The sequence below is a fragment of the Marmota marmota genome, unplaced genomic scaffold (assembly GCF_001458135.2).
Source record: "Marmota marmota marmota unplaced genomic scaffold, marMar, whole genome shotgun sequence".
Lineage (NCBI taxonomy): Eukaryota > Metazoa > Chordata > Mammalia > Rodentia > Sciuridae > Marmota > Marmota marmota.
In genome coordinates, this window is record NW_026000130.1 from 5,705,833 (window position 1) to 5,726,180 (window position 20,348).

General features: G+C 39.4%; 1 protein-coding gene across 8 annotated transcripts in view; it reads right to left on the reverse strand.

Moving 5' to 3' along the window:
• Git2 (GIT ArfGAP 2) overlaps window positions 1-20,348 on the reverse strand; it is a 49,807-nt gene that overhangs the window by 27,862 nt on the left and 1,597 nt on the right. For 7 of the 8 annotated variants that reach the window (XM_015500286.2, XM_015500288.2, XM_015500290.2 and 4 more), the window contains exons 2-8: window positions 15,878-15,990; window positions 15,163-15,268; window positions 13,161-13,247; window positions 12,920-13,050; window positions 10,094-10,188; window positions 2,294-2,339; window positions 941-992 (exon numbers count right to left, since the gene is read on the reverse strand). In XM_015500286.2, coding sequence (XP_015355772.1) covers window positions 941-992; window positions 2,294-2,339; window positions 10,094-10,188; window positions 12,920-13,050; window positions 13,161-13,247; window positions 15,163-15,268; window positions 15,878-15,990 — 630 coding nt within the window. The remainder of the gene's footprint in view (window positions 1-940; window positions 993-2,293; window positions 2,340-10,093; window positions 10,189-12,919; window positions 13,051-13,160; window positions 13,248-15,162; window positions 15,269-15,877; window positions 15,991-20,348) is intronic. The other variant, XM_015500285.2, reaches the window with a different exon arrangement.

Below are 20,348 nucleotides of genomic sequence, written 5' to 3' on the forward strand. Positions count from 1 at the left end.
TGGTCAGACTCCAGCTCCTTGAATGAGAAAGGCAGGGGAGCCGCGCGGGGCAGACACGTGGGCAACAGAGGGCCTCAGAAGAGGACTGGAATACAGCAGCTCTTGGTCTCAGAGAGTGTGAAAACAAACACACACACACACACACACACACACACACACACACACACGGGACCAGGGCAGGGTCTGAAAGGTGAGTTGGAAGATGCCCTTCAAGGTTATGAAAAGAAGTTAAGAGTCTGATTCAGAGAGCAATGAGAGGAGGTCAAGAGTAGAGTCTGGGGTTAAAATAGCTGGGAGGCTCCCCTTGAGGCAGCTGGACCAGGGGAAATGGTTCCCAGAGAAGTCAGTCTCCAAGGGACCTGACTACAGCTGGCTGGGCCAGCTGCAAACACACACACTGATCACAGTGAGGCTGTGACCCGTGGGGCTCCACGAGCTGTCAGGACACAGTGGGCTGGACCACCAGCTTTGAAGCACGAATCTGAAAACCTCTGATGAATGGCACAGGATGGGTGAGAGAGTCACCATCGTGGCAGTGAGTGAACCTGCAAACTCACCAGCAGGCCAGCACCAGATTTTGTCATTCCCTGGCATCCAGCACGGCTAGACAAAACTCCAGGAAGGGTGCCCACTTACTCATTTACATGAGAGAACTAGGCAACTTTCACAAGGGGAAACAACTTCCTAATGTCACAGGCCCTGTCTTTAGTTCTCAATATGACAGAAAAATGGGGATATTTGAAGCAGAGCCTATGAACTGGATATACTGAACTAGATGTACTTTCAGTTTTCATTGCTACATACTCAATGGTCTGCTTCTAATTTATCATCTGAAAGTATGAAATAAAGTAATCTGATGCAGTGGGTAACTTGGACTGAGAACAGGTATTGGCAGAATACACTGATTCCCACACCGGGTTCACAGTAAAGAGATACTCACAGACTGAAGTTTCTTCTTAGCAGCTTTTGCCAATTCAGACAAATCCAGGCTGCTAAGAAAATGTACAAAACTAATAAGCAAATAAATAGAACCATGTTTGTGAGCTCTGTAGATTAAGATACCCAAGGGATGAAAATATTAGTTATAGTTCATGGACACACTGAGTCAAGCATTCTATGGCCCAAAAGAGTTCGTGAGGAAACCAAAACAACATGTCAGAGTGATTCATTTCAGAAGTACAGTAGTCATATCATATATGATAAAGAGAAAAAAATCACCCACCAACTAAATGACAAAAGCTACTGTCAGGTTAATTTCCAGGTCCTTATTATGTGAGGAGTCACAATTATTATCTTTTTGGTACTAGGGATTTAACCCAGGGGTGCTTAACCACTGAGCTATATTCCCAGTCCTTTTTATTTCTTAGAGACAGAGTCTCATGAAGTAGCTTAGGGCCTGGCTAAGTTGCTGAGGCTGGCCTCAAACTTTCAATCTTGTTTCAGTGTCTGGAGTCACTGGGGTTACAGGCATGTGACACCATGCCCAGCTATAATTTTTGAAGTACTAAAAAAAAAAGAAAAGAAAAGGCAAGATAGAAGAAAATATGAAAATATGAAAAACTGGAATGGCAAGATTATATCTGGAACAGCAGTTAATTATTTCATAACTCTTGACAGCATTTGTGCAAAGGTAACTGGCTAAATAGGGCTTAAGGTTCATCCCTGTAAGCAACAAACTCATCTGATGTTACAAATCAGGGGTCGGCAAATTATGGCCTTCTTTTTGCTTAGCCCATGAGTTAAGAATGCTTTTTTATATTTTTAAATGATTGGGGATTAAAAAAAAGGAAGAACAACATTTCATAAGATATGAAAATTATATGAAATTCAAATTCCAGTGCCTGGAAAAAAAATTTCCTTAGAACAGACATGCCCATTCATTTAGTGTCCCCAGATGCTTTCATCTAAAATGGCAGAGTTGAGGGGTTGCAACAGAAGCTGCAAGGGGACCTTGATAAAGTTTGCCGACCCCGGTTATAGAAAAAGAATATCATCTCTAATGGTACAAAAATATTTTGTGAATATGATCTGTTGACACAATGTACTATCACAACTGTGTAAAACAGTGACACTGACTCCAATTTCCTTATCAGTAAATTTGTTACTTGTGCTCTTTTGAACTAAAGTTTGATAGGTGGTTTACTTACAGACGTCTTATTTCCAAATTGTATAGCCATAAAAGAGAAAAATGTATGGGCTTTGTTAAACACAAAAAATATGATATATTTAAATACTTTATTACCGAGGAAATACTGGGGGCAGATACAATTGATTGATCTTTTGAGGGTCTTACCTGTCTGTCATTTGAGGTATTATAAAGTGCTGTCCGTTTTTGTGATCTGAAACAAAAACCAAAGTTTTGGTCATATAAAATATGAATAGGACCTATAAAGGAATACCACCATTACTTTCTCAATATAAGCTTCACAATTAGCATTTTTTTGTAATTATGAATCATGTGGGGAAAAGAAGTTGCTGGATTGGCTATAAATTCCTGAGGACATGGGTGGTACGGAGGATACAGTCTTGTTTTCCTTAGTGTGCAGGTCTAGACACCCAGTAGAAACAATGCTCACTCTAAACCTTAGGCTTGTTCACCCCGGGGTGAGCGATGGTCCTGAGCTGTGGAGGAATGATGAGGGGGTAGAATTAGCTCACAGCAGGCTTCTATAACCTCACTGTGTGGGACCCTGGTGCTTCAGTGAGCTTTGGTAGCTTCTTCAAATTATTCAAGACAGGGCTTGGGCAGGTGGCCTTTGCAGATTCAGAGAGAAATTCCATCTCCCAAGATGCTGACTGACTTGGTCCTATTCTAGCTTTGGAGATGCTGGTCCACATTCCAAAAAATAAAGCTGTTATGGGCATCTACACAGGCTTTTGTGTAAGTTGTATTTTTCTTGAGTAAATACCTAGGAAGGGACTGCTAGGTTATATGGTAAATGTGTGTTTAATAGGGTAAGAAGCCACTAGACTTTTTCCCAGAATAGCTCTTTTATTGTGTATGTGGTGCTAGAGATTGAACCCAGAGCCACTCTACTGCTGAGCTACATATCCAGCCCTCTTAAAAATTTATTTTATTTTGAGATGGGTTCTTACTAAGAAGCCCAGGCTGGCCTTGAATTTGTGATCATCCTGCCTGAGTTGCTGGGACTGTAGGCATGTACCACTACACGGGGCTAGCTCTATCATTCTGTATTCCAAACAGCAATCTACGAGAGTTATGGTTGCTCCAGCTCTTTCCCACCACTTGTATTGTCAATTTTAGGTTTACTTTGTTTTAAAAATTTTAGTCATTCTAATAAGTATTCTGTGGGACCACATTGTGGTCTTAATTTGCATTTCCCAATTGGCTAATGATTCTGAGCTTACGTTCATGTGCTTATTTCTTTGCCACCTACATACTGTCTTTGCCCAAGCTCTCCTTTCTCCTGGTGTCTGTGTTCTTAAGGCTGGTACTGCCTCAGCTTCCAAAGTACTGGGACTGCAGGTATGTGCTACCATATCTGTCTCTGCCCAAGTTTTTATTGGGTTGTTTTTTTTTCTTACTATTGAGTTTTTTTTTTTTTTTTAAGAGAGAGAGAGAATTTTTTAATATTTATTTTTTAGTTTTCGGTGGACACAACATCTTTATTTTATTTTTATGTGGTGCTGAGGATCGAACCCAGTGCCCCGCAAATGTTAGGCGAGCGCGCTACCGCTTGAGCCACATCCCCAGCCCCTTACTATTGAGTTTTAAGAGTGCTTTAAATATTCTAGATACAAGTTCTTTCATTTTGTTTGTGGGCTGGGAAAAAATTCTGGGCTTACACATCCTATCCCTTAGATACATATTCCTTATTGAATATGTGATTTCCAAATATTTTCTTCCAGACTGTGGCTTATTTTTTTCATTCTCTCAATCACAGTTTTCTCAGAGTAAGTGTTCAATTTTGATAAAGCCTTCCACTGTGAGCTATATTCCCAGCCTATTTTTTTTTAATTTTGCTAATGCATTTATTAGGACATTACAGCTATACATAGTAGTGTGGTACATTTTGACATATCCATAGATGCATATAACACAATTTGCTCCCTTTCAATCCCAGTACTTCCTCTTTCCCTTCCCCCTTCTACCTGATCCCCTTCCTTTATTCTACTGAACTTCCTTCCACTTATTTGTTTTTTTTAATTGATACATTGTACATAAAAGTAGAATTCATTGTGATACATTCATACATGCACATAGCATAGTTTGTTCAATTTCATTCCATGGTTCCTCCCTTTCCCATCCCTCCTCCTCCCTCTCTCTCCTTCTTCCTCCATTCTATTTTCTGCCTTCTATTTTCACGAGATCTCCTTCTTAAAAACTCCTTATTTCTCTCTAGCTTCTACGCATAAGAGAAAATATCTCACTCTTGAGTTTCTTATTTCACTTGGCATGATATTCTATAGTTCCATTCATTTATCAGCAAATGCCATTATGTCATTCTTCTTCTTCTTTTTGTTGTAGTGCTGGGGATTGAACCCAGGGTCTTGCGCACACTAGGCAAGGCTCTACCACTGAGCCACATTCCCAGCTCAAGTTCATGCTTCTTCACAGCTGAATAAAACTCTATTGTGAATATACAGGTGACATTTTCTTTATCCATTCGCCTGTTTTTAGGCATTTAGGCTGGTTCCATAACTTGTCCATTGTGAATTGTGCTGTTATGAACACTGATATGCATGTTTCAGTTATATAGTTATATAGCCTATGCTAATTTCAGTTCTTTTGGATAAATACCCAGGAGTGGGACAGCTGGGTCATATAGTGGTTCTAATTCCAATCTTCTGAGGAATCTCCATACTGCTTTCCAAAGTGGTTGTACTAATCTTCAGACCTTATATTGTTGTTACAATACAGAAGTGTAGCTTTCTCCACATCCTTGCCAGCAATTATTGCAATTTGTGTTCTTGATGATTGCCATGTTAACTGGAGTGAGAGGAAATCTCAATGCAGTCTTGGTTTGCACTTCCCTGATTGCTGAGAAGCTACAGTAATCAAAACAGCCTGGTATTGGCATAAAAATAGCCATGAAGACCAGTAGAATAGAAGACAGAGACAAATCCACAGAGATAGTCATCTGATTCTTTTTTTTTTTAATACCTTTATTTTGTTTATTTTTTATGTGGTGCTAAGAATTGAACCCAGTGCCTCACACATGCTAGGCAAGTGCTCTACCACTGAGCCACAATGCTGGCCCCCATCATCTGATTCTTGACAAAGTGTTAAAAATATAGGTTGGAGAAAAGATAGCCTTTTAAACAAATGGTGCTAAGAAAACGGATATCCATGTGTAAAGGACTCGCTCTCTCAACCTGCACCAAAGATCAATTCAAAGAGGATAAACACCTAGGAATTAGACCAGAAATAATGGAACCACAGTTAGAAGAAAACTAATGCAATGGTCAGGCACCATTCTTCCTGAATAAGACTCCTAAAACTCAAGAAATAAAACTGCGAATCAATACACTGGATGGTCTCAAATTAAAAAGCTTCTGCACAGCAAAGGAAACAAGATGGTAGTAACAGATCCTCCAGAATGAAAACAAATCTTTGCCAGCTATTTTTCTGACAGGGGATTAATATCCAAAATATATTAAGAACTCAAAAAAAAAAAAAAAAAAAAACCCCCTCCAAATAACCCAATCAATAAGTGGGCAAATTAGCAGATATTTCTCCAAAGAATAAATACAAATGGCCAACGAATACATGAAAAAATGTTCGACATCTCTGGTTCCTATTTCTTACTAATCTTTTAATGTTTGATTTTATTTTATTTTAGCAATATTCCCATCTGTATATTCTTTCCTTTTTTGCTAGTATGGCTAGACATTTATCAATTTTACTTATCTTTTCAAAGAATCAGTCTCATTAATTTTTCTGCTTTCTTTCCTCTTTTGATTTCACTGATTTATGCTCTTTATCATTTCTTGCTTTCTGCTTGCTTTGGGTTTATTTTATTCATCTTTTCTAGTTTCTTCAGGGGGAAACTTTTGATAGACGTTTCTTCTTTTCTAATGCAAGAATTAAAGGTTATAAAATATTTTTCTAAAGCATTATTTTTGTTGTATTCCACAGATTTTGATAGGTCATGTAGTTGAAAATATTTTCTGATTTCCCTCAAGACTTCTTTTTAGACACATGGATTATTTAGAAGCATGTTGTTCAATTTCCAAGCACCTGAGATTTTACAGTTTTATTTTCATTATCCCTTTCTAGCTTAATTCTATTATGATCAGCAAATATATTTTGTAGTATTTTAAATCTTTTAGATTTGCTAAGTTTTGTTTTATGACCTAGGATATGGTTTCCCCTCTTAAATGTTCAATGTATACTTGGAAAGTGTGGGTATTCTGATGTTGGGTTCAGAATTCTAAGAATGTCAATTAGATTGAGTTGATCTTTCATTTGGTTTAGATTTATATCCTTACTGACTTTCTACCCACTAGTTCTATTTATTGTTCAGTCTCTAACAGTGTTTGTGGATCTGTCCGTTTCTATCAGCTTTATTGAGGTCTGCTTCATATAACTGGAAGCTCTGTTGCTGGTTATGGACAATTTAGACTTATGTCTTGGTGAACTGACCCTTTGATCATCATTTTATGTTCTTTCTATCTCTGCTAATTTTCCTTGCTCTGAGGTCTACTTTGTCTGACATGAATACATTCTTTCTAGCCATCTTTGACTTACGGTTTGTATGGAATGTTTTTGTACATCTTTTGGCATTTAATTTTATCATTATATTTAGAGCAGGTTTCTTGTACACAGCATATAGCTCAATCTTTTTTAAAAAAAAACTGGTGTATTTAGAACATTAATGTAATTATTGCTATATCTGGATTTACGCCTATCATTTTATTATTTATTTTGCTTGATTCTCAGATTTCTGTTTTCCCCTTTTAATTTTTTTTTATGGTGGGTGGGGTGTAGGGGTGGGGATTTTGCTATGTATGTTGCCCAGGCTGGTCTTGAACTCCTGGGCTTAAGCAATCCTCCCAGCTCATCCTTCTAAGTAGCTGGGACTATAGGATAGCCATACACCACCATGCCTGGGTTAACTATTTTCAATCAAAATATCTTTTGACCATCCGAATAATTTCTAACATTCCATTTTAGTTTATCTTTACAGTTTTTGACAACTTTTCTCTTTTAAGTGGTTGTGCTAGGGATTACAATATATTTACTTAACTTCTCACAGGCTACTAAGAAATAATATTTTACCATTTTAAGTACAATGTAGAAATATTATCATCGTATTTCTTTATTCTTTCCCTTTTCCTACTGTAGCACGATAATGACATATTCTATACATCTACCTGCTAATCATGTCTTTCAACTCTCACATGTATCTTATAGAATTTAAGAGAAAAACACAATCCATTATATTACCTTGGTACTTATTTCTGCTGATTTTTTTCATTCTTAAAGTTCCAAGATGTCTTTGGTATCATTTCCACCCAAAAAATATTCCCTAGAATTTCTGTTAGCACAATAAATTATTATTTTACTTCACCTCAGAATGTCTTTATTTTGACTTCAAAAGGTCATTTGCATTGGATGTAGAGTTCTGGATTGACAGTTTTTTTTTTCCTTTTTTGGTACTGGTGACTAAACCCAGGAGAGCTGTCCCATTGAGCTACAACCCCCAGTCCTTTTAATTTTTATTTTGAGGAAGGGCCCCACTAAATTGCTGAGGCTGGCCTTGAACTCGTGATCCTTCTCTCTTAGCCTCCCAAGCTGCTGGGATTACAGGTGAGCACTATAACATCAAGCAACAGTTTCTTTCTCTTAGAGCTTTAAAAATATTTCTGCATTTTCTTCTCATCTTCATGGTTTCTGATGAGAATAAGGATGATGTTCAAAAAGTTTGGTGTTGTGGGACATTCTGATTACAGATACTTAATTGGTGAAATCTATGCAAATATTCTCAAATCTAAAAGCTTCCCAAATCAAAAACATTTCTGTCCCAGATAGTTTGGATGAGGGATGCTTAAGCTTTAAAGTGTGTTGGATTTTTTTTTTTTTTTTTTTTTTTCTGGCTGCAGTCAAGAAGGTTCCTCTAAAATCTTAGCTTTCTGCAGTTTGGTTTTGAAGTTCCAAACATGGCTTTCTTTCAGTTCATCATCTTGGGGCTTTGTTGAGGCTCTTGAACCTGTAGTGTCTTTGACAAATTTTTAGAGTTTTTGGCCAATATTTCGTCAAATATTTTTTCTGAACAACAGTCTTTCTCATCTCTATTTGGGAGTCCAATGATACCAATGTCAGATCTTCTGGTACTTTCTGATTCGTCTCTGAGGCTCTGTTCAGGTTTTTCTCCTTCCCACTGCTTTTCCAATTGCTCAAACTGGATAATTTCTAGTAATTTATTTTCAGTTTGCTGACTTTTTTTTTTTTGATATCTCTCAGCTGCTATTAAGCCTACTCAGTGAGTTCTCTTATCTTTTTAGAGCATGGTTTTACTAGCTTCTTTAATAGGTGATAATTTCAACACCTACGGTCACCTTGGGGTTGCTATCAACTGACTGCTTTCCTGAGATTTGGTTCTTCATCAGTTCAGTCTCTACAGATGGTACTTGGATATTTTTAATATTAAGTTGTGAGACTCTGGGCCTTCTTTAAACTCTATGGAGAATGTAAACATTTTGTTTTAGCAGGCAGAGCAGGTTGGGTTCTGCCTGTGGGGCAGGGTGAGAGAATTGGGAGAAAAAGAAGAGCAATCTAGACTTCCTAATGCCTCTATCAGACATTTAGGCAACTGTGTAGCCACAGGCTTGCTCCTGGGATGGGAAGGAACAGAAAAAGGAAAGAGGAAAAAAACCCAGGGGAATCCCCTACTCTCAGTCTTGTATGAGTCCCATTTACTGCTCCTTAGACCAGAAAGAGAGGGCTTCTTTGCACTTGTTATACAGTTCCAGGTCTCAGGTTGCCACTCACTCATATCAGAAGTAAAACAAACAGGACCCTCAATACCAGCTTGATGGCACTTCAAGTTCCTTAATCCTCCACTTGGATTTTACTTACTCTTCGGAGTCCTTAGAGAGCTGCCCTGAGCATTTGGTCCAGGGTTTTTAGTGCCAATCCCCAGGAGACAGGATGAGGTGTGACTACTCCATCTTACTCAGTGGTGAAACTGCACCAGGGGCTCTTAACTCTACAACCAGGGTGGATAACCACCATGGACATGTGTGTGGACGTTATGATCAGGTGTTGGCAAACTATGCACAGCTCTGAACAGTAAATATTTTAGGCTCTGTGGTGTCCTGTGACAATATATCCTATTCAACTCTGCCATTGTTGTGTGAAAGCAGCCACATACAAGATGTGAGTGAGTTGGTCCGTCTAGTTTGTAATTAAACTTTTTTTTGCCGGCAGGGTGGGTGGGTACTAGGGATTGAACTCAGGGTTACTCAACCACTGAGCCACATCCCCAGGCCTATTTTGCATTTTATTTAGAGACAGGGTCTCACTGTGTTGCTTAGCGCCTTGCTTTTGCTGAGACTGGCTTTGAATTCACGATCCTCCTGCCTCAGCCTCCCGAGTTGCTGGGATTACAGGTATGCACCACCATGCCTGGCTTGCAATTAAACTTTAATGAAACAGGTGACAGGCTGGGTTTGGTTTACAGACCATGGTTTGTAGATCCCTGTTCCCTATCACAAATAAGATGACTAGATACAGGTAAAATCACATTTGGACTTTTTTCTATCCTTAGCAGAATTCTTCAAATCAGTACAAAAGTTGTTGTTTTGCTCTTCCTTTGCTAGTTCCATGACATTCAAGAACTGTGGAGCACATTCAACACTGGGATGATTATGCTCTTTGATTCTGGAGAAGCCACTTCTCCAGAGCTAAAAGGAAGTTTTACAAACCAAAAGTTCAAGGGGATTTAACCAACTTTGTATCTTTTACATAGAGCTGAAAATTCAACCATCATCTTTTCCTATAAAGAAATTACTCCTAATTTTCTGAAGGACATTAAAGAAGAGGAGGTCATAAAAAATAGTGTCCTGTCTTGTTTTCCCAGAACTTTCCAGAGTGGAGGTGTGGCGAGGCCATTAGCCTTTCACTTACCAGGTTTCCTGCCGCAGAGATAGAAGGCCAGTCTGTCTGTTAGCTCGTACTGTATTTCCACAAGGCGTTCTGCCAGCTCATGGTGCCCTCCTTGCCTTCCAAGAGAAAACAAAGTACCATTGATATTGCTCAGGATTCACTGGCTGGAGAGTAGGAAAGTACAAAGACGTCCCCTGAGACACCTGAGCAGCTTAGCAAACATGACTTTTTAGAATAATCAACCTTTTTTTTTGGTGAGGTAGATTGTTAAGATCTACTGTGAGTCCTATTTTTATAAATTGTTTATAAAACAATTTAAACTACCCATTTCCTTTATTAATGCTCAAAACAGAATACTTAATGGGAAATTCAAAGACTCATGAGAGATTTAAAGAAAGAGGTTCCAAAAAATTAATTGGAGTGTTTCTAGAAACATACAATGTCCAGACCTCACCCTTGGAAATTCTGAATCATAAGGCTGGGATGGGCCTGGGCATCAATATTCTGAAGAAGGCCTTTCCCTCGGATGATTCTGAGGCAGCCAGTCTACCTCTGGATGAGTCTAGAAACCACTTCTAGAGTTACAATTTAGGCAGAGACAAATCAACCAAATGCAAAGCTCAGATCTAAGCTACTTTTATCTTTTTCTTCCTTTGTCTTTCTTCATTCATGAAATAAATATTGAAGCTACTTGGAACCTTTTAGTAACAACACTTACAAAGAAATTATTAGATTGAAAGACTATTATATGTGAGGTTTGAGGAAATTCCAAAGTAAATGATAAAGTACTTAGTGCAGACTCTTTCCCTCTTCAAAGATCAAATCTAGTTTCAACCAGTTTCTTTTCCTACTATTCAAAAAACTATAAAATACTCTAACTTACCACACATCTTTGATTTATTTTTACCATTCCCATTTCTTTTGTTTCACTTTTTAAAAATTTGTTCTTTTGTTAGAAATATGTGACAGTAGAGTGTGTTTTGACATATTGTACCTACAAGGAGTATAACTTATCCTAATCAGAATCCCATTCTTGTGGTTGAACATGATGTGGAGTTTCACTGGTCGTGTATTCATGTATGAACATAGGAAAGTTATGTCCAATTCATTCTACTGTCTTTCCTATTCCCATGCCCCTCCCTTCCCTTCATTCCCCTTTTTCTAATCCAATGAACTTTTCTTCTCTCCCCACCTTTATTGTGTGTGAGCATCCACATATCAGACAGAACATTCGACCTTGATTTTTTTTTTGGCATCAGCTGATGTCAATTAGCACGATAGCCTCCAGATCCATCCATCTACTGGCAAATGCCATAATTTCATTCTTCCTTATGGCAGAATAATATTCCCTTGTCTATATGTACCACATTTTCTTTAACTATTCATCTGTTGAAGGGCACCTACACCACATGTTTTTTCTCATTTTAAAAAATCTGTAAATCACAAAACATTCTATAACCGATGGTATGTGATAATCTAACTGGCAGAGCTTTTTTCTTTTTTAGTGCCATAAAAAGTAATGATGCACTGTAGAATCAATGAAGTTGCAGGTCTGGTGAAGTATTGTATTGCTGTGGTCATTCTCACATGTGTTTGGATGTCTTCAGTAGAGTCTCCAGCTGTGCTGAATGTGCCTGTCTGCCCATCTCCAGACCTTGACTCTGCCTTCCCCTCCCCTGGATCGATGTAGTTCCTCATTTGCATGCCCACAAATAACCCATTCTTTAACTAAAGGAATTTCCTAATCTTTTGGGCCACAATGAGGAAAACTTAAATATGCTCTTTAAGACCTATTGTCCATTTTGCCAATGAATCACATATTATTTTGCTTCAGTGAACTCTTTCAGGTACTTATAAATCATCTCTTCCAAGAGACAATAAATTCTTGGAGGACAGAGTTTATTCATTTATCCTCATTTACTCTCTATGTAGCAAAGTATGGCACTTTGCAGTTAATAAAAGAAATTTGAAAAAAGAAGGAAAGATAATTGATTGATCTTCTATCATTTAAATGATACTCAAGGCTAACTGATGGATTATTTGTTTTTCAGCCTTTCACAACCTTTAAATAAAGAAAAATTACAAGGATTTTACAGTGAGAACTCAGATGTTCTATCTAAAAATTACAACTAAACATTTATTACATTTGTTTTATTACATATGCATCCATGAATTTGCTTTTAAGTTCAAGCAATGATTAAGAATATTAAAAAATTGAGACAGGTATGGTGGTGCAACCTAAAATCCCAGCTACTTGGGAGGCTGAGGCAGGAGGATCCTAAGTTTGAGGTCAGTCTCAGCAACTTAACAAGACCCTATCTTAAAATACAATAGAAAAAGGGCTGAGGGTGTAGCTCTGTGATAGAGTGCCCCTGCGTTCAATCCCCAGTACTGCATAATAAAACAAAGAGTGGGTCTCTAATTCATGATACCTGATTTGCACTCTAACTATGGCTCAAATAGCAGGCATGGTAAAGGACCAAGTTAAAGACTAGAAGCTAAGCACATGAGTTTTATGATTCTACACTTCCCTGATTTTGCCAGGCTACTCTAGAATGTGTTTGAAATGCCTTTTTTTTTCCCTGCAAAATAATAGAATATAAATCTTCAAAGGGGCTAAACATTAATCATACACAACTCATGACTCATACCGAACACACAGAGAAGTGTCAAGAGAATTTGTTTCTTTTTTTTTTTAATTTTTTTTTTTTTTTTTTAGTAGCTGACGGACCTTTATTTTATTTATTTTATATGTGGTGCTGAGAATAGAACTCAGGGCCTCACACAGGCCAGGCAAGTGCGCTACCGCTGAGCCCCAGCCCCAGGCCAAGAATCCCAGTTTCTTACCTTGCATAATCAACAGGAGTTTTCCCACTAGAATCATGCGTGCCTGGGTCTGCTCCATATACTGCCAATAATTCAGCCTGTAAAATCTGCCCTGCTTTGGAGGCGACATGGAGTGGGGTGTTTCCTTTTTCCTAAGAATAATTAATAAAAAGTTGTCAGAAAAGCAAATTAGACAAACTAAAGGCTATCTGAAAACAACTCAGTTTCAATTTAATATCTGAAGCAATTCACGTTTTCTTACAGGATGAAAGAAATTGGCTTGGGCTCCTAAAGACAACAGTCTCAGACAGGTTTCAAGATTTCCAGTTCTCACACTTGAATGGAGTTGCTGAAAAACACATAAACAAAAAAGAATTTTCAAAAGCACCAGGAATGAGATAGTAGAGCAGCTGGTAGACTATTTTAACATACACAGCTTTAATAACACATAATCTTTATTTGGCTCAGTACCCTTTGCTGGTTACAACCATTCCTGAATTGGAGGGTAGATCAGGTTGACCTGCCCAAATGCAGGACTCATTCAAACAAGTGGCAAAACCAGAACCTGAGTGAGAGACAATATGAGGAGGATGGTTGCATGTGGCTTTGAAGTTTGACAGATCTGAATTTCAATCTCTTGCCCCTTCAACCTGTAGGACTTTGAGAAAGTTCCTTAAGTAAGCTGACCCTCAGTTTCCTCATCTTTAAAATAGTGATAACAGCCAGCCATGGTAGTACACGCCTGTAATCCTAGACAGAGGCTTGGGAGGCTGAGGAAGGAGGATTGAGGGTTTGAAGCCAGCCTTGGCAACTCAGCGAGGATGTAAGCAACCTAGTGAGAACCTGTCTCAAAATAAAAAATAAAAAGGGTTGGGAACGTGGCTTAGTGGTTAAGCACCCTTGGGTTCAGTCCCTGGTACCAAAAAAAAAAAAAAGGAGTGATAATAATGCTACCTATTGACAAGGTTATTGTAAGGATTCAATGATATAATAAAGTGCTTGAAGAGTTCAGATGCCGTTATTAAAATAATAATTATTAGTTGCTGTCATTGTTACCGAACCTAGGGATTCAAATTCTATGCTATGCAAGTTACAGGTCTCTGCCTTACACTGTACCCTCTCCACAATGCTATTCCTGACTTATACACAATGATTTCCAGAAGTCTCTCAGGGTGGGAAATAGGGCTGTGACACACCAAATCTGTACTATTGCAGAAAAGTTCATCACCAGTAAGATGATGAGCTGACTTCCTTAAAGGCTCTAAGATTCAATAACCCTCATCACAGGAAAGGAAAAACTACTCTAGCACTCCATTCAAATACCTTTATTTTTTTGAAAAGCTGGTTAAAAAGAAAACCTCCTGAGTCTTATTAACTAGAGGAAGTAACAATTATACACTTCTATGCAAAATTTAATATTCTGAACTGTGAATCATCGCCCCTGCTCCATGCAGTTGGATTTGTCAGAAACAATGTTTTGAGAATACAGATGTGCATTTCTTATGGCATCCCTCAAAAACATGCTGAAGCCACATAAAGAAAACCATCTACTCATTCCACAAGTATAATGAACAATTCTGTGTGCTACAGCTTTGGGTCACACCCTATTTTCTGAAGACCATTCTTACTGCTCAACCTGGAAACCCAAGGAAGTTAGCCCTGTCTTTACTATGTTTTTCTAGTACTTATTAGAAACAATGGTTTAAAATTTTTTCAGTCCCTTCTAGAAACAAATTTTCAGATGGTTCCAATTCCAAACATAAATAAAAATTTATCAAAATACAGTTTAAAAACCATATTGAGAAAACAAATAGCTTTGCATATACTTATTTCTCCCCTTTACCTTTGTACCCCATTACAATAAATGGCTTCCACTCGAATTAAAATTAGAGATGAAGCTAGGCGTGGTGGGGCAAGCCTATAATCCCAGCAGCTCTGGAGGCTGAGGCAGGAAGATCACAAGTTCAAAGCCAGCCGCAGCAACTTAGCAGGCCCCAAGCAACTTAGTGAGATCTTGTCTCAAAACAAAACACAAAAAGGTCTAGAGATGTGGCTCTGGGTTCAATGTTGAATCCCCAGTATTTAAAAAAAAAAAAAAAAAAAAAAATTAGAGATGAAACTGATTACAAAAAAAGCTGATACTTATTATTTAATGTACAAAAATGAGTTTTTCTTTTTTCCCTTTTGAGCCCCCCCCCTTACAAAAATAACAATATGCTGTCTCATCCAGATCTCTTAGGGACTTTCAAAAGGTTATGACCCACCTTACTAAGATCTTTGGCAGTCACACTATCATCATCCCGGCAGGGTAAGCGGTGGACAAACGCTAACATCTGATACTTGGCTCTGATGAATTCTGCTTTATTGGGACTGGTTCATAAACAAAAAAAGAAAACAGTTCATTCACAGTTCAGATACAACATTCCCCATTCTTTATACTGTAAAAAGAGAGGAAGTGGCCCACATCCCCCACTAAGTGAACAATGCTGAAATAAGTTTCAGGAGCAAGACCTGAAGTCTGAAAACACACATTAGTCATAATGACTGGGACTGCAGAATACCTGCTTTTTATAGCAGTTTTCTTCTCTGTGTAATTTTCTCAATTGATTGCAATCCTGGGAGGAAGTGGCATTTAGTCTCATCTTATAGGTGAGGCCTACGGCAGACTGGTGCCCAGCGCATAGATTTCTGATCTGCTTGCCCCTTGCTTGAGTGCTGAGGTTTCAATTTGATTACATCTATAGCCTCCAAGTCGTGGTCTCCAACTGGAGTAACCATTAACTCCTGTCCAGTAATCATGCAAAACAGACGGTCCCTACCTGCCTCATTCTGAGTTTCTACCAGCAAAGAGCTCATGTGCAACTGGGGTAACTACCTCCTGCACTGCCCTGATGGAGGCTGATCAATAATAGCTGTACTCTATTTAGTGGGTCCCATTTGTTATGAAGAAGTAGAAGTATTTATAAATATTCCACTCACTGTACTTTATCCTGTGGATTAGCTTTACGTCTTCCACTCGTAATGGAGGCAGGGTCCAGTAAAGAATGCTCCCATATAGAATTTGCACCATTGTTATATAAGGTCTCAACCATCTAAAATCAAGCAATATGAAATCATATTTTAATTTTTTTACATAAATATTAGAAGAGAATCAGTGACAAGTAGAAAACAAAGCCCCTATACATATACTAAGATGTTTTGATTATTACTCATGTTATTGTTTTCTGATTTTAGAATGAGAAAGATGAACCTGTATTCGGGATCCAGTTTTGACCAGCAGGGCAGTTAAATCTTTGAATGGGTTTGACTGTACTGTAGTCATATATTGAGGGATGAGGAACATTTTAGGGCAGTGTTTCCCAAGCCTGAACAAATACTATTTTACCCACATATTAGCTATACTAGTCACAACATTTTTCTTTAAATATACTCATTTTCAAAACTTATATTGATAATTATGGTATGATGTGTTAGTTGCAGTTTTCTTATATACACTAACATAGCACAACTATACAAATGCATATTGGATTATGACCTACATCTGTCTTGAATACCACTGATGGCTTATGTTCCATATTTTGGGAATTGTTGCTTTAGAATCAACCCTGGCATTTTAATTAAAATACTCATCTCTGAACTTAATTCAGATTCTATAATACAGTATGACTTTGTAAACGAAGACCTGGGAACAGTATGCAATCCCTTTCATAGGACAATGGGCTACTGGAAACTTCTAAGCAAAAATTATTAATAATCCACACCTCCCAATTTCATCTCAAAGCAGCCTCCTAAAATGTTTCCATCTTCTTTTTATATTCATAGAGATATTTTCACATCAGAGATCCAAACCTACTTGTTTGTGCCCCTTGGTTCGTGCAAGCAAGTTTAAGGGCTATGCAGCTGCCACAGATTTAGTGATGTGTACTCAAGACAAATGAAGGCAAAAAGCACACTTAATCCTAAGTTCCAGGAGAACTTGAAGAATGTGTACCCCAAATAAAAGTACATGTAACATGACATCAGACCCCAAATAAGACAAAGAGCCCACTTAACACTCAATAGAGTGTTAGGCATGCAATCAAAACACATTAACTTAATTTGGTCTGATTAGTAATGACAGCTTCAAAAAATGTAAATAAGATACTTCAGAAATTTCTAAAGAACCCCAGTCCTCCTATTAAAGCAAAAAAAAAAAAAAAAAAAAAGGATATTATTGCAATTAAATGTTCACCATGAAAGAAACAAAGAAGTAAAATACAACAATTCAGCAAAGTGTAAATGTGTCAGTACCACTATGCTATTCTAAAGAGCAAAAACCAGAAACATCAAGATGAAAGATCCCTATGAAGATACATCACACAACACTGCTAAGGACACAACAGGCTGAGAGCAGAGCTTTGGTTTTCACATATCATTCAGAGAATTCACAGTATTCTTGGAGGAAATTAAACAGGAACAAGACAACATCTAATTGTGGTTTTTGAGTACTTCTTTAAACATCATGGATCAGAAAACCCACAGAAAGAATATCAGAATATTAACAACCTAGAAAAATTAAAACTGAATTTGTAGTAATGAGGTTGGATAAAACCCTTCCAGTTTATATGGATGCCAGGGCTTAACTCAGGCTCCATGGTCACTATAAATTGACTTTGAAAATGTCTGCATCCTCCCCGACAACTTAGGTAAATTCTGTGGGAAAGAGTAAGTATAGGTTCATTTTTCCAGGGAGAAGGCCTTAGTGTTCATCAGACTGTCAAAAGGGTCCCCTAATCCTATAGGTAACTCTTTCACCAGGGCATGTAGAAAAGGGAGCACAAATCCCTAGCTGTTCAAATTCAAAGAACACTTCAAGGTAGCCTCATTATGTTCAAAACAGGAAGGAAATGACTCAAGTCTCTGTAGGTTTGGTATTCAAGGCAACTAAAACGATACAATGGAAGAAAAAATGTTCTGAAATGCACAAAAAGCTGCAAAAATACAAGACAGTATTTAGAGTGGCTACAGAAGAGCAATTTGCTTTTGCCCCATATACTCCATCAGGAACCAAACAATATGCATCTCAAGAGGAAGTTTGAAGCCAGACACATGTGAATCAAACTGATCACAGAAAGCTTGACTGAAAACGCGCAAGAAAAGAAGGAAGTGTAACAAATGAACATTTTTAGAGAAAATGACAGTCTGTATAAACTTGATCTATAAATTCTCTTCTTAAAGTCCTCCATTCCCATCTTCAAAGGAAATTGGAAACACCACCTGTACTATCCAATTCATGAAATAACCATATAAGGTTGAGTTATCACAATACTATTTAAAATCAGTCTTTGCTTTCAAGTGACAAGAAGAAAATTGGAACAGTTGCAAAGCCACTGGTTTTCAAAGATTTACTTAAGATTGCTAATCGGACCCTGTGGAACCATAAAAAAAAAAATCATCTGGCATTTGAATTATTTCAAACTCAAAGTAGCTAAATCCAAGGACCAAAACCAACATGTAATAATCAATTGAGTTCCAATTACTAAAACAGATCAGATTTTTAAATCTCAATAGTATGTGTTGGGAGAAGGGTTTGGGCCCTAGTGCTCATATATGCTTATATTACCAGTGACTGTGTGGGTGTCTGGTAACTGTAATGCATGTACCATTTAGAAATTCCACGCTAGTTTTAGGGGACTGCAAGGGTTCTGAACTGAATAACAGAAAAAATAAAAAAAAGAAAGAAAAAACAGTAGCTGCAGCTCAGATGAAAGAATTCTTAGAAGAACCACTGAAATCTCCCTAAATGTAGAGCATGGTACTCATCAGGTTATTCTCATCAGTAAAATGAGGAAATCAAGCCTTGGACAAGTGAAGTCACCAGTCCAAGGTCATTCAGAGGCAAAATCCAGCGTGAACCTAGGCCCTTGGGATCTCCAAACTTGAGACTCGCACTGACTCCTAAGAGCTGGTAGTGTGTGCAAGACCTCGTCCTGCAGATTCTTCCCGTGGAGCGGCTGCCGGGATGTCAGGAGCAGAGACGTCATCCACCCAGACCCTCTGGCAAGTGTCCAAGAGCTGAGCTGGGAGTGTCGCCCACCCTGGGCTGGCGGGGCGGGGGTCTGGCGAGGGGTGACACCTGCAGCCTCTGGGGGCCGCAGCCGGGAGGACGCTCGCATTACTTCTGTAATCGGGTCTTCCTGTGGATTGCCCAAACCCCTTCCTGTCGGGGGAGCGGCCGCGAACCCCGCCGCCGGCCGGACCCGGACGAGGGGGCGAAGGGGAAGGGAGGGAGCGGAGGGCGGCGGCCCCCGCCCGCCCGGCTGACAGGCCCGGGGCAGGTCTGGTTCCAAGGCCACCCCGGGGCCCCGCTCGCTACGACCCCGGCCGCGGGATGCGGGATTCCATCTCTGGAACTCGCCGGCCTCGAGGGGGCGGCTCCGGGACAGGGGTCCCGGCCAGGGGAGCATAGGGGAGCGGGCCCGGCCGGTGCGACTCACCCGGCCCGCTGCAGTCAGCGCACAAGTCGCTGCTCCGGAGCCTCTTCGACATGGCTCCCGCCTCCACCTGCCGGGAACCAGGGACCCGGGAACCGCGAAGGCAGCGGCGGCGGCGGCGGCGGCGCTTCCGCTCTAACGGGTCCCCTCAGCAGCGCTGGCGGCGGGCGCCTCTCCCCTCAGCGCCTCGCAGCCGCGGCGCAGCACGCAAGCGCGGGGAGGGGCTCTTCTGCGACTGGCAGGTCATGTGACCGGAAAGGGCAGTCTTCCTTGTCGCCATCTCAATTAAGGGCAGGTACCTGCCCCAGCATCCTCTATCCTGCTCCAAAATCCTCTTGCATTTGGGTCATCCTTTCTGGAAAAGATTCTCTTCCTCTCAGCACTGATTAATACCAGTCGAATCAGCAAAATCTCATGATTAGAACTCTGTATCCACGACCTCCCTGAAGCATTAAGTGGTTAAATCAGGTTCGACCATTCATTCCTGTAGTCAAGAAATATGTATATTCCACACACTGTTCCAGGCACTGGAGAAAAGTCGGTAAGCAAAGAAAATAGCACTTTTGGTCCTAATGGAGCTTACGTTCTACTAAGGGTAGCTTATGCCAAAAGAAAAAAAAAAGAGTCAAATAAAGATATATTAGATAATTTCTGTAGGCTACAATACTAATTTTGTTTTAAAAATGTAGATAATGCGTTATCTACAATATGTTTTTGTATAGCCCGTCATCTAAGGATTTTTTTTTTGCATAAAAAAAAGAAGAAGAAAGAAAAATAAGGTGTGGTAGCACATGCCTGCTATCCCAGCAACTCAGGAGGCTGAGACAGGAGGGTCACAAGTTGGAAGCCACCCTGAGCAGTTTAGTAAGATCCTGCTTCTGGTGTAGCTAGGTGGTAGAATATCCTTGGGTTCAATTCCCAGTAGGACAGAAGCGGGTGGGGGTGCTGGAAAGGAGGGGGGAGAGGCTGTCTCTTAT